General features: G+C 57.1%; 2 protein-coding genes across 4 annotated transcripts in view; one reads left to right on the top strand and one right to left on the bottom strand.

Annotated features, from left to right (window-relative positions):
- Positions 1–5,893, top strand: part of BRSK1 (BR serine/threonine kinase 1) — a 21,171-nt gene extending 15,278 nt beyond the window's left edge. For both annotated transcript variants that reach the window (XM_043900202.1, XM_043900203.1), the window contains 3 exons: positions 522–720; positions 3,793–3,882; positions 5,204–5,893. In XM_043900202.1, coding sequence (XP_043756137.1) covers positions 522–720; positions 3,793–3,882; positions 5,204–5,361 — 447 coding nt within the window. In that variant the 3' untranslated portion in view covers positions 5,362–5,893. The remainder of the gene's footprint in view (positions 1–521; positions 721–3,792; positions 3,883–5,203) is intronic.
- Positions 5,608–13,860, bottom strand: TMEM150B (transmembrane protein 150B). Of its 2 annotated transcripts, XM_043900235.1 has the most exons (8): positions 13,697–13,859; positions 13,260–13,390; positions 12,829–12,904; positions 11,518–11,577; positions 11,380–11,447; positions 11,079–11,206; positions 8,768–8,951; positions 5,608–6,185 (listed from the first exon to the last, which is right to left on the bottom strand). In XM_043900235.1, the coding sequence occupies exons 3-8, from the start codon at positions 12,894–12,896 to the stop codon at positions 5,986–5,988; spliced, it is 708 nt and encodes a 235-aa protein (XP_043756170.1). In that variant the 5' UTR covers positions 12,897–12,904; positions 13,260–13,390; positions 13,697–13,859; the 3' UTR covers positions 5,608–5,985. The 2 variants fall into 2 exon arrangements, with proteins under 2 accessions (XP_043756170.1, XP_043756171.1); XM_043900236.1 differs by lacking the exon at positions 13,260–13,390 and having other exon boundaries at positions 13,697–13,860.

Raw genomic sequence — 13,860 nt, 5'->3', positions numbered from 1 at the left:
AGAAATAAGATCCGGAATTACTATTCCCTGCATGTTAGCATCTACTGAGGACTAGTGAGTTGCCATTCCCCTACCACCAGGTCTGAGATTGGCAAAAGGAACTATCAATACTTCTTCTAGTGGACTCAGGGGTTGTCTGCTGGGTCCTGTGGTTCTTTGCCCAAGGAGCTCATGGGACTTAACGTTTCTGAGACAGATGTGACTTTGGGCAGGGTTTGTGGAAGAAGGAAGGAATTCGTTTACGGTGGTCCTGGGGCCTGGGGCTGGCACCAGATGTGAAAGTCCATATTACCATGGGATTCAGTAGCTCAGCCATTTTTCTGATGCCCTGTTTATAAGATAGAGAAAACTATAAATCCCAGCAGGCAGTGGGGCCTCCCAATGCCTCTTCTGTTATCCTTTCCCCCTGGTGGCTGAGGGGACTGGTGTTTCCTGGGGCAGAGCTGGTCAAGGGCTGCTTATCTGTGCCTTGGAGTCAGGTCGCTGAAATCACCCTCTCCTCTTGCTCCCGTCCCTCTCAGATCCCCAGCCTGAGTCACAGCGTGCTGTCACAGACCAGCTTCAGGGCTGAGTACAAGGCCAGCGGCGGCCCCTCCGTCTTCCAGAAGCCCGTCCGCTTCCAGGTGGACATCAGCTCCTCTGAGGGGCCAGAACCCTCCCCCCGGCGGGACGGCAGCGGTGGTGGTGGCATCTACTCAGTCACCTTTACGCTCATCTCCGGTAAGCGTCCCGTGCCGCGGCTGCCCCCTCGTGTGTGGGATGCTCAAGACCGCTGAGGGTAGAGGGTAGCAGTCCTCTAAAGTTTCAGGTTATCAAAGTCGGAAGGGGCTAGTTTAGATAGACATTCCCCAAACATAATTATCCCAAAAGAGTTTACCTAAAGGCACTTATTTATGTCTATTTTATTAACTGAAAAGTTTTATCATATCTAGTTATTTTTCTTGTGGACAAACTTTGTAACAGGAATAATAAGATCTTATTTATTTGATTTCTAGGAAGCCTAGATACAATAAAAATATTATACTTAATGTTGATGACTCTAAAAACATGTCTGTATTAATTAATGCAACAAACTTAAGCTAAATTTAGTGCCAGGTATTAATGCTATACTGAATGTTTCCCAATTCATGCAAACCTGAAAGTCATTAGGGTTAGTTTCTTTTCCATTTCTGAGCATTTACATAAGTGCCTATTTTCCTATAAGCCAATAAATAGAGTTCATTTACAGATTAATTTTGGCAGTAACACCCATCTACAACACACACATATAGATGCCATACAAATGCACCAGTAGACACCCCATAATTTCCATTTCAGAATTTCAGCCAGGAGTCAGTTACAATAATGTAAAACCCAACAGTCAGAAAAGAGGTTGGATTCAGATCACCTGTCTCCCTTTTGTTCTCTCTTTCAGAGTTACCTTGCCTTCAATTTTCAGTTTACTTTTTACATTTTTAAAAATTATTTTTCAATATTCATTTGCTTATTTATCTGGCTTTGTCAGGTTTTAGTTGCAACACACGAGCTCCTTGTTGCTGCACATGGACTCTGGTTGTGATGTCCTGGCTCAGTCCTTGCTCCGACGCACATGGGATTTTAGTTCCCCGACTAGGGATTGAACCTGTGTCCCCTGCATTGGCAGGCAGATTCTTAACCACAGATACCACCAGGGAAATCCCTCAATGAGGCATTTTTGGAATTTGGAAAACTTTGGGGGCTTCTGCATATGAATGAAAATAGGAAAATGTGATGAGAGCTCTCTAAAATTTTATAATTTTGAAGTTTTTCCAATCCGAAAGATCCAAGAAGCTAGCCCTACAAATATTTTCCCTGCTAACCTAATTTTTAAAAAGAGGAAAAACTCTTACCACTGTTGTTTCCAGTACACCCTGCAGGCAGAAGTCCAGGAGACTGCAGGCTTTTAACTGTGTGTGAAAAATCCGTTGTAGGGTGCTGAAAAGACCTATGCTGGCCATTTCAGGGCAGGATTTCCTTTAATTCTCAATTAAGTGGTTGCAAGCATACATAAGCCCAGCTGGTATTCCCATCAGTGGCTGTCTGTACAGGAGCTGTTTGGCCTTTGAGGCGCAATTTCCCATTATTAATTTTGTAGCCTAATTCAGATAGGAAATACAACCTAAGCAACTTTCTGAGGGCACTGTGGCAAATCGCCTGCGTGCTGCTTCCGAATCTAGCAAGGAGTTACCCCGGGTTACTTTTTTCAACTTTTTACGTGTTTTAATTAAAAGATATTTTTTGGCTGCGCTGGGTCTTTGTTGCTGCACGTGGGCTTTCTCTGGTTGCAGGGGTGGGGGCTGCTCTCTGCTTGCGGTCCTCGGGCTTCTCACTGTGATGGCATCTCTTGTTTGGGAGCGCAGGCTCGGGGGCTTGCGGGCCTCAGTAGTTGCGGCGCACAGGCTTAGTTGCTCCGTGGCATGTGGGATCTCCCAGACCGGGGACCAGATGGGGGCCCCTGCCTGGTAAGCTGGATTCTTAACCACTGGACCATCAGGGAAGCCCCCAAGGCTGCTCTTGACTACTTGTTTCTCCCAGGTCTCACACCGCCTCCCTTCCCTAATTAACAACTGCTTGAATCTGCCCCTTGGAGCTCAGGGAAGGTCATGGAGGCTGAATGAAGGCTGTTTCCTAAAATCAGAGAAATGGGGGACACAGAGAGGCTTTGTGCCCAGGAGCCCCACAGGGCCCTGCTTGGTATCATTAAGAGCTGAATAACTCAGTCTCTCCTTTCACTAGCAAAAGTTTCTTTTCAGACCATATAGCAACTTGTTTAATTTTGAATTTAAGTCAAATTTAACAAAAACCCAGCCAGTTATGTTTCCCTGGGCCTCTTGCCCAGGTCCTGCCTAGGAAATGCGCTGGAGCCCCTTCAGATCTCAAGCCTTAAGTGAAAATAGTGCAAATAAAATTTACAGGATCATCACTCAAACAGTGAGAGCTGGGTAGCAGGAGAACTCATCAGGACACCTGAGAAGTACCGAGAAGCCCGGCGGGCCCGTGCTGGTTCTTAGCGTTGGTTCTGGCGGACTCCCGGTGCCCTCTGGTGGGTGCCTGTCATATCCAGCCAGTTAGCCCAGCACGGCAGATGAAAAGATGAATCCGTTGATTTAAGAAAAACATGGAGGGACTTCCCTGGCGGTTGAGTGGTTGAGAATTTGCCTGCCCATGCAGGGGACACAGGTTCAATCCCTGTTCCGGGAGGATCCCACATGCCACGGAGCAAGTAGGCCGGTCTGCCACCACTATTGAGCCCGTGCTCTGCCACAAAAGAAACCACTGCAGTGAGCACCGCAACTAGAGAGTGGCCCCCGCCCCCCGAAACTAGAGGGAAAGGCACGCACAGCAGGGAAGACCCAGTGAAGCCAAAAATAAATCAAACTTTTAAAAGAAGAAAAAAATGGGACAATTTTATTCGAGTCAAACTGAGTACTATAAGCCAGGAGCAGCCGCTCAGAAAGTCTGAGAACTGTTCCGCTCATGAGCGGTCCACACGCCGTTATATGCGTTTGTGAGACAGAGGGCCATACATGAAATGACGCGTTACTGACAGTTTGCACGATCCAGGTGCAGAGCGAGTCGTGGGTCATGGGTCATCGTCAGGGTTAGGAAGGTTACCTCCTAGGCAGGCGTGCTCAATGCAGGTGCACGACAGAGACACACCAAGGAGGAGAGGAGGCCCAAACGGGTGGAGAACATTGTTCATGTTTGAATTTTTCCCCGCTTGCCGGAAAACATGGATCTTGCTTCATCGGTCTGTTGCCCTGCCCCTTGCAGGTCCCAGCCGCCGGTTCAAGCGGGTGGTGGAGACCATCCAGGCCCAGCTGCTGAGCACACACGACCAGCCGTCCGTACAGGCCTTGGCAGGTGGGAGGCACTTGGGGCACCCGAGGGGGCAGGGCAGTGGGGTGGAGGGGGCACTTCTGGTGGCCAAGTGGGACAGGGGCTTGTGTTACCGGCGAGGCTTCAGCTGCAGGGCTCCCAGGGAACCAGGCCTTCCCGAGCCTGAGAAGGCCTCGCCACGGAGGGAGGGGACCTCCAGGGTCCCTAAGGGGCCACCGGTCTCTGGAGGTGATGGCTCTCCCTGCCACCGGAGGCTCCTGAACTATGTTCTGGAGGAGGGCAACCAGCCATCCCGAGGTTCCCGACACCAAGGACTGTCAGTGCTAAAACCAGGACAAGGTGGTCTCTGTCTCACAGACCCTTCTGGCCCTGCTGGGCCTGGCTTTCACAGCCTCGGGCCTCTCCCCGGGAGGGGGTGAGGTCTGTGCTCCAGGGGGAACGGGCTTCTCTGTGCCCACCTGGTCATCAGGAGGGGAGTCCCCTAGCCACCAGGGATCAAGGAGGTCAAGGTCACAAACAAACTCTGTGGTTCCAACAACATCAATTTATTATCACGCAGCCCTGGGGTCAGAGGTCCGACACAGATGAACAGGGCTAACCTCGAGTGGAGGGCCGCCCCGATAGGCAAGTAGAGGAATTCTGCCCTGTTAGTCTGCTTCTCCAGGGCGACCAGAAGCCAGGAAGGCCCCCTGAACCTCTCTAGACCCGGCTGCCAAGGAAAGGTGGCTTTGACGACCAGAGTTTCTTAAAGGGCACACCTTCAGAGCTGTAGGACCCACAGGGACCCGGGGTCTGAGACACGTGCCTTATACGGGGAGTGGGGCAGTGCGGGGACCTCCGACTGAGCCCCAGAGAGGGGCAGCCCTGGGGGTTGCTATGGCAGCATGGCCTCCAGCGTCAGTGTCTCTTAAGGGGTGGTCTCTGGTACGGGACCTCAGGCCTTGTTTCAGGCTCCATGGAAACTGCTGCCTGACCACTGGGAACCAGCCCTGGCCAGGTCTGGCCAGTGGCCCAGTCATGCAGGCACTGCTGGGAGAGCCGGAACAACCTGCTGGGGGCTCCCAAAGGGAAGGGGGCGCTTTGGCCCCGATACGGGGCCTCGGAGAGTGCAGTAACCAGAGTCTCGGCTGTCTCCTGAGCTGGGCCCACCAGGACTCCCTGGGGCTTGGTCTGGTCTCCACGGCCGCAGGCTGGAAGGCTGCGCCCTGTTGGTGCAGGCAGGCAGGCCTCGTGGTGGTTGGCATGAGTGAGCCCTGGCAGCCGCCCCCCACCCCCTCACCACCAGAGGTTTGGCACCCCTTCCTGAAGCCAGACCGCTTCCCCCCCCCACTCCGCCCCTGCACAGACGAGAAGAACGGAGCCCAGACCCGGCCCGCCGGGACCCCACCCCGAAGCCTGCAGCCCGCGCCCAGCCGCCCAGACCCGGAGCTGACCAGCTCTCCCCGCCGAGGCCCCCCCAAGGACAAGAAGCTCCTGGCCACCAACGGGAGCCCCCTGCCCTGACCCCAGGGGGCCGGGGAAGGAGGGGCGCCCCCTCCACCCCCCTTCCCTGCCCCCCCAACTGTGAATCTGTAAATAGGCCCCAAGGCATCCGTGGGGAGGGGGGAGACACAACACACCCGGCCCTGCCCTTCGGGGATGGGGCTCCGGGGGCCATGCCCAACAAGGGGGGGTTTCTGGGGGGACTGCGGGTGGGGGAGCCGTTTCTATTTTATTTATTGATTAATTTATTATTTTATTTATTGATCAGTCTCTCTGCGGGGTGGGGTGGGGGAGGGACGGGGCTGGTTGGGGTGGCTTAGCAGATCCGGACGGACAGGGCCGTCTGTCCTTGTGTGCCCAACTCCCCCTTCCTGGGCCCCCCCGCCCCCCCAGTCCTCTCCCTCTCCCCCCATGACCTTCTGTACGGATTTGCTCTCCGGAAGGAATTCTGATTTCGCGTGATCCTGCCTGCGTCCGTGTCTCTGATTCCGCCGGCGGCAGCAACAACAAAAAATTAACAATAATAATAATAATAAATATCCTTGATCAGGGATGGCTGGCTGGCCTTGGCCTCTCGCTTCCTGGGTGGCCCCGACTGCGGGGGCGGAACCGGACGGCAGGGACAGGAGGTGTGAGGACGGCTGTTCACAGCTGCACGTGCAGGGAGGTGGGGGAGTCCGGCGGGGGGCGGAGGCTGCCAGAGCCCGGCTGGAGACACAGGGTGCAGCCGTCCAGGCGGGAGAAGTCCACGGCAAGGAGGCCGAAGAGGATGAACAGCAGCATGGCGACGACCCACTCGCAGATGGCTGAGATGGAGCGCATGGACCAGGAGTGCAGGACGACCACTGGGGCCAGGGTCAAGGGCGCACGGCCACAGGGAGGAGGGGGACTCCCAGGGGCCCGACAGGCGGAGCCCGCCCCTGCCACGCCCAGCTCGCCCCAGCAGGAGCAGCCCCTCTCACCGGGCAGCCTGCCCCCTCCTTGGCAACTCCTCCCAGACGCTCTCAAAGGGGCCCTCCTCATGCCCCCTCTGTCTCAGTCGCTTCCCAAACATTTCCCGTCGCACGTTCCTCCTGTTTGTGGCAGCATTCCCACCGTCTCAAAAATCCTCCCACCTTTGGGGTGTCCTAACGGTACTCTCTAAAGAATTTGCCTGCAATGCTGGAGACCTGGGTTCAATCCCTGGGTAGGGAAGATCCCCTGGAGGAGGGAATGACCACCACTCCAGTATTATTGCCTGGAGAATCCCCATGGACGGAGGAGCCTGGCGGGCTACAGTCCATGGGGCCACAGAGTCGTGTCGGCTCAGTCGTGTGGACTGAGCAACTAACACTAAAGTTGCCCTCGCGCCCCACCCACCAGCCTGGGGCTGTGCTTGCAACTTTCTCCCCCCACCTGTGGCTCACAAGCCCCTCCTGCTCACTCGCAAGCAAAGGCTCACCTTCTTCCTAAACTCTCTTCCTCTTTCCGGGAGTCCCCACTCCATGACTACCCCATCCACTCCGGTGCCCCAACCCCCTCCCATCTCCGCCCCCTGGCCAGCTGGTCACTCCAAGTCTTGTCTGTCTTTCTCATCTCTTTCTGGTCTGGCGTCTCTGCTGACCAGCCTTATCCCTTCTCCAGCTCCGCAGTCCCAGCTGTTTATAAAATGTTTCTGTGACCACTGGCCGACATACACCCCCAGCTCCGGCCTGGCAGAGACGCCCCTCATTTTCTGGGACCACCGCCCACCTCACTGAAGTGCTCCTCCTCTTGGCCAACCCAGCTCCGACTCACCTCTCCTAGATCAGACTAGACATTGTTTCGTTCATTCAAGGATTTTTAGACAGTGAGGAAGGCCAGTACCATCCCCTAGCCCCACTGATCCTCAGACAAAATGTGAGCCCCCAAACACAAGTGCTGACCCCAGCCCTGACCTTGTACCTCCCCTGCTCACAAGCTTTCTGGGGCTTCCTGTTGCCCTCAGGCAGAAGCCCAAGCCTGTAACCCCTCACTTTTCCGCAGGAGAGCCTGACCTCTGGCCCTGCCAGCAGCCTTATCGCCTCCCCTGGGCAGCTTTCCTCCCCCCTCACCCCCACCCCGCAACCACATACCTAAAGAGGCAGCCCCCCCCGACCCGGCACCAACCTCCCAACACAGGCCAGTTCTGCAAGACCAGCTCAAAGCATAGCATGTCTCAGAGCCCTCCGTGGCCATCCAGCCCTTACCACGCTCAGCTGACCATCTTACAGTCCCATCTCCCCCGCCTCCCCACAGTCAAGGGATGTTTGGGGCCCCCAGGACGAGGACCCTGTAGCCAAACAGATCATGAGCACAGGCGGGGCTCGAGAGGGGCTGCCTGGACCTCGTGGTCAGTTGCGCCCGCCACCACGGAGGACCTGTGCTGGTTCTGCAGCTGCAGTTGCAGAAGGCTGAGTTCAGGAGCAGCCCTTCCCGCCCGTTTCATGGGATCCAATCCGCTGCTCTGGGAAACCAGATCACCACCTCCAATTTGCTGGGAAAGTGGATCCAAGTCTCCGAAGGGATCTACTGAGGGCAGCCCACCCAGGGCCTCGCTGGATCCCCCTAGCCTCTTCCGGATGCCCATGACCACTCAGGCGCCCCTTCCCTCCTGTCCCCACGGGGGGCAGTCGGCCCCAGGGCTGACCCCGCTCTCCCTCAGGGCACTCTGCTAATCAGTAGCAATCACCGTTCTGATAAAGGCAAGGCCATTCCACAGATAACGGAAACTGGGACTCCGAGACTGGTTTGGCTCGAGAAGCGGGTTGGAGTCGAGGCTCCACCCAGAGGCATGCTGGTAAACGTGTGACAACCAGCTCTGATTTGTAAAACACGTCAGTTTCTGGGGGAGAAACCACGGCCATCTCCACCGTTTCAAGCTGCTAGCGTGGCTTCCCAGGTGGTGCTAGTGGTAAAGACCTGGCCTGCAAATACAGGCGACCTAAGAGATGCAGGTTCGACCCCTGGGACAGGAAGATCCCCCGGAGGAGGGCATGCCAACCCACTCCAGTATTCTTGCCTGGAGAATCCCATGGACAGAGGAGTCTGGCGGACTACAGTCCATGGGAGTCACAAAGAGTCAGACACGACGGAGCACAGTCACAACATTGACTGTTCACTTGTTCTGTGCCAGGCACCCATCTAAGCACCTCACGTGCTCCTTCACTCCTCACATTCCTTACCATCATCCTCATCTGATAGATGAGGAACCCAAAGCACCAGGAAGTTAGGAAAGAAGAGGAGGCCCCCCCTCCCCACCCCCCACCCCCAGCTAGTACACTGAGGTGGTGGGATTCCAACCCGGGACTAGCTGACAATCCTCTGTAACGCTGGACGGAGACCGAGGCTGAAGAAGGAAGGGGCACCCAGGATGGCGCAGAGCAGACCCACCCCATCGGAGAGCCACCCCCACTCCAGGGAAGGATACTGGCCACCTCGAGGATGAAGCAGGCACTGCAGAGCACCAGGCGGAGTGGCCCGATCCAGGGAGCCCCAGGCTGGGGCAGGTTCTTCATCCGCCAGGAGAGGAAGAGCTGCAGCCAGAAGTATAAGATCCCCACGAAGAAGACCAGGAAGGCGCCTGTCAGGTGCGTGGGCCGCTGATTCTTCTCCTGGGAGGAGGAGGGCGCAGAGTTGAGGGGCGGACGTGCGGAGAGCCAGGGGCCAGGCCCACCACCACGGGCTGTGCCGGGAGACTGCCTGCCATACCCAGCGACAGGCGTGTTGATTCGGTGCACTGGCTGTTTATTGTCCGCTCCACCCACGAGGGCCCCCATTTAAAGCTGCTGTTTCCTGCTGGCACCTCTGTCCCTAAAACAGTGCCTGGCACATGGTGTGTGCTAAGTGGCTTCTGTCCCGGCTAACTCTTTGCAGTCCCATGAACTGTAACTCACCAGGCTCCTCTGTCCATGGGATTCTCCAGGCAAGAATACAGGAGTGGGTTGCCATGCCCTCCTCCAGGGGATCTTCCCAACCCAAGGATCCAAGCCCCCATCTCTTGTGTCTCCTGCATTGGCAAGTGAGTTCTTTACCTCTAGTGCCACCTGGGAGGCATAATAGAGCCTCGCAAATATTAGGAGAATAAATACTTCATTCTCAGCCTTGGTGGGAGAGAGCAGATTATTGCCACTGCTGCTGCTGCTGCTAAGTCGCTTCAGTCGTGTCCGACTCTGTGCGACCCCATAGACGGCAGCCCACCAGGCTCCCCGGTCCCTGGGATTCTCCAGGCAAGAAGGGGGTAAAAATTGGCTCCTGGAGGCTGGAAAAAAAAAAAAAAAACTTAAATATTGCAATGGTTTGTGCCTTACTGATATCATTTGTATTATATTTAAAATTTTTAATATGAAATATTTCATGGGTAACCCACTCTACTGTTCTTGCCTGGAGAGTCCCAGGGATGGGGGAGCCTGGTGGGCTGCCATCTATGGGGTCGCACAGAGTCGGACACGACTGAAGCGACTTAGCAGCAGCAGCAGCATTTCATGGGTAAAGGGATGATCGGGAGAAAATGTCTAAAAGAGGCTTATGGAGAATTCCCTGGTGGTTCATTGGTTAGGACTCAGCACTTCAAGGCTGCCCTGGTGGCTTAGACGGTAAAGAATCTACCTGCAATGCAGGAGACCTGGGTGTGACCCCTGGGTGGGGAAGATCCCCTGGAGAAGGGAACGTCTACCCACTCCAGTATTCTTGCCTGGAGAATCCCATGGACAGAGGAGCTTGGTGGGCTACAGTCCATGGGGTTGCACAGAGTCTGACAGGACCAAGAAACTAACACTTTCACTTCTTTCAGTGCTTCGACCTCAGGGGGCACAGGTTCAGTCCCTGGTGGGGAACTAAGATCCTGCATGCCAAGTGGAGTAGCCAAAAAAGAAAAAAACAAAAGCTTCTGAGTGGAGGGCAATAATGATTACAGAAAAAGAAAAGTTAAGGAACACGGGAATACATCAGTGAGTGAATGATTTGCTATGCAAATATGATGTGGAATTTTTACTAAGTTGTAGGCAGCCTCTTGTCTAAACACTGTGAAGCTCCCCTGGCCCTTTGGTAGGAGAAGTTTGGCGTCAGAGGTAATCACAATAGAAAAATAAAAAGATAAATCAGAAAGATTTCTCCTATCACTCATCCGTTTACTTATTCTACCAATACCTACTGAGCTTCGTGGTTAAGAATGTGGGCTCTAAGAATCAAGGAATCTGGGTTCATCTCTGACCACCAAGAACCTGGTAATAAAGAAATATCTCCGGCATTTGACCAAAAAGAACCTCCCGGGAGTTCTTGCGGAGATGGGTTAAAATAACCCAGCACAATGTAAAGCTAGTGCCTCCTACAGAGTGAGCACACATCCACAGGGCGATCCAGCGGTCAGGACTCCGCGCTGTCACCCCCAAGGGTCTGGGTTCTATTGGTCTGGGAACTAGTATCCTCCGCTAAGCCGAGCGGTGCGGCCAAAAAAAGAAAAAGAAAAAGAAAACCGAGAAATTTCATCATTAGACGGAGGGGTACGACAGTGAATTACCCCAGACTCCTAGGGGTCCACAGAATGATTACAAACAGCCTCCTGCGAGATCTCTACTCAGAGAGTGGAACTCATCACTGCATCCACGGCCCAAGAGCCACAGAGAAATACAAGTCCCAGGAGGCCGTGCGGGGAGCAGCCCTTCTCGATGAGGACTCTGCGCCCCGGAGGATGCTGGGAGTTGTAGTCCCACACTCCGGCGGGCTGGCCTACTCCGTCTCACCTGGAAATTGCCCACTATGGAGGTGCCCAAGGCACAGAGGAGCCCCGTCCACAGGATCACCTGGTTAGGCCACTTTCGGACGCCCCAGTCCCGAAGCTGGTAGTAACGGAGAATGCAGATCCAGGCCCCTGGGAGGAGAAGGAAGTGGGTGGGAGACGGGAGCCCCAGACTTGGGGATAGGGCATGGGTCCAGGGGTGGGAGCCCAACTCCAGGATTTGGTGGGGCGGAGGAGGCAGGGACCCCGACGGTCCTGGCTGGGCGGGGCTAGCACCTCATGGAAAGCATGCGCAGAGCGTTTACCCGAAGCGGCTCCGAGGTTGAGCACCTGGCTGAAGATGCAGCTCTGGGGAGGCGCGTTTCCACACACACTGGGGGAAGATAAAGGCTCACCTCCTTGCTCCCTCCCGACCCCGGCCTCCCCGCCTGCGCCCTGACTACCTGATGTACGGGAAGCCTTCGGTGAGGTTCACGGCCTTGTTAACCACAGCCAGCGAGAACCTGGGGGCCGGACGCCAAGGTGAAACGAGGGCTTGCCACGACCCTTTTCCTTCTGTTTCCAGCACAAACCCGGGCTCCTCGCTCCCTCTCTCTCAGGCCCAGGAGGCCAGTGCCCAGCCCCTCCTCCAGACCCGGGGATCCAGACCCCCAGACCCTCCTGCCTCAGACCCGGGGATCCAGGCCCCCAACCCCTCTTTCCTCAGACCTGGGGGTCCAGGCCCCCAGTCCCTGCTCCCTCAGACCCAGGGGTCCAGACCCCCAGCACCTCCAACCCGGGGGTCCAGACCCCCAGCCCACCCCCCTCAGACCCGGGGGTCCAGGCCCCCAGCCCTCCTCTAGACCCGGGGGTCCAGGCCCCCAGCCCCTCTTCCCTCAGACCTGGGGGTCCAGACCCTCAGGCCCTCATCCAGACCCAGAGGTCCAGGCCCCCAGCCCCTCCTCCAGTCCTGGGGGTCCAGACCCTCAGCCCCTCCTCCAAACCCGGGGTCCAGGCCCCAAGCTCCTGCTCCCTCAGACCTCGGGGTCCAGACCCCCGGCCCCTCCTCCCTCAGACCCGGGGTCCTGGCCCCCGGCCCCTCCTCCCTCAGACCCGGGGTCCTGGCCCCCGGCCCCTCCTCCCTCAGACCCGGGGTCCTGGCCCCCGGCCCCTCCTGGCTCAGACCCGGGGTCCTGGCCCCCGGCCCCTCCTGGCTCAGACCCGGGGTCCTGGCCCCCGGCCCCTCCTCCCTCAGACCCGGGGTCCTGGCCCCCGGCCCCTCCTCCCTCAGACCCGGGGTCCTGGCCCCCGGCCCCTCCTCCCTCAGACCCGGGGTCCTGGCCCCCGGCCCCTCCTGGCTCAGACCCGGGGTCCTGGCCCCCGGCCCCTCCTCCCTCAGACCCGGGGTCCTGGCCCCCAGCCCTTCCTGGCTCAGACGCAGGCATGTCTCCTGCCTCTACCACTCACGCCGTCCATTCCCTGGTGGTACAGTGGGTGGGAATCTGCCTGTCCATGCAGGGGACGCAGGTTCCATCTCTGGTCCCAGCAGATCCCACATGCTGCCGGGGACAAAACCCGCGTGTGCGCCACAACTCCTGAGCCTGCTGCAACTACTGAAGCCCAAGCGCCTAGAGCTGGCGCTCTGCAGCCAGAGCAGCCACCACAAAGAAGAGTCGCCCGGCTCACCGCAGCTAGAGAAAGACTGCGGACAGCAGCGAAGACCCAGCACAGCCTAACATAAGTAAATAAATGGAAGAACACAGACACACACTCACACGGTCCAGATGCCAGCAATAGCCCCGAAGGCCAGGCAGATGGGCAGCAGACACAAGTATCCCCACATGCCGGGGTCTGCAGGGGAGGAGAGGGGAAGGGACTGAGGTCAGCGCTGCCTCTGCGTCTCTGTCCCAGGTGAGGAACCAGCCCTAAGGGTTTAGGTGTGTCATATTCTGGGACCGTCTTTGAGGCCCTGTTTGGCTCCCAGGCATAAATAGTGGGCAAGTGTTCAGGATGATAACACCAGCTCTCTGCTTGGGGCACTTTCGCTTTTTTTTTTGCACAGTCCTTTATCCTGATGTCCCAGTGTCTCTTGGCTGTCCTGCCCCCACCCAGCTCCTGAGTCTCTCCAGCCCCTCCCCCAGTGCCAACCTCTGCCCGCCCCCACCGCCCCCCCCGCACCCCCCGCACCCCTCTGCCAGACGCTCACCGGTCCAGGCTCTCTCAGGCTCTCTCGGTCCTGGGGCCGCGTGAGAGTTTGGGGAAGAAGGCTGAGCGGTGGGGGCGGGACTGTCTGCTCCCCAGCAGAGCCAAAGTCCATGATCGAACGCCAGCAGAACACTGTCAGGTCAAGAGGGTGACCTCCGCTGTCCCGCTGTCCCGGGACTTCACCCTCAAACTAACTGCGCGTTCGGTCTCGGAGCGGACCGTGGCTTAGCTCCCAGGGCCCTCTGGCTCCCTTCCTCCAGCTTTCTAGCTTCAGCGTTCAGGCTCCCAGACGGGGAGTCCTCCCCAAGAACCAGAAATCTGAGCCTCCGGCTCTGTCCATCCTTCCTCCCTGGGGGACCCAGAAGTCCGGGCCTCCAGCCTCTTCCAGAGCACGCGCCATTGTTTCTAGCCCCTGTGGTCTAGCCTCCCTGCTGTTACCTCCTTGGGGCCGAGAACCCAGATCTACAGGTGCCCGCTCTGCCGGGTGCCGTTTCTGTGTGGACGCGGCGGGGGCAGGCCCGGACCTGGTGCCTGGATATTGCCCACACTGGCCTCCTCGTTCCCCACAGCCAGGGAGTGAGTGGGGAGGGTGATCCTTCAGA

This window comes from Cervus elaphus, chromosome 4 (assembly GCF_910594005.1).
Source record: "Cervus elaphus chromosome 4, mCerEla1.1, whole genome shotgun sequence".
Lineage (NCBI taxonomy): Eukaryota > Metazoa > Chordata > Mammalia > Artiodactyla > Cervidae > Cervus > Cervus elaphus.
Note: the sequence above shows the minus strand (reverse complement) of the source record. Positions and strands in the feature narration are given on the sequence as shown.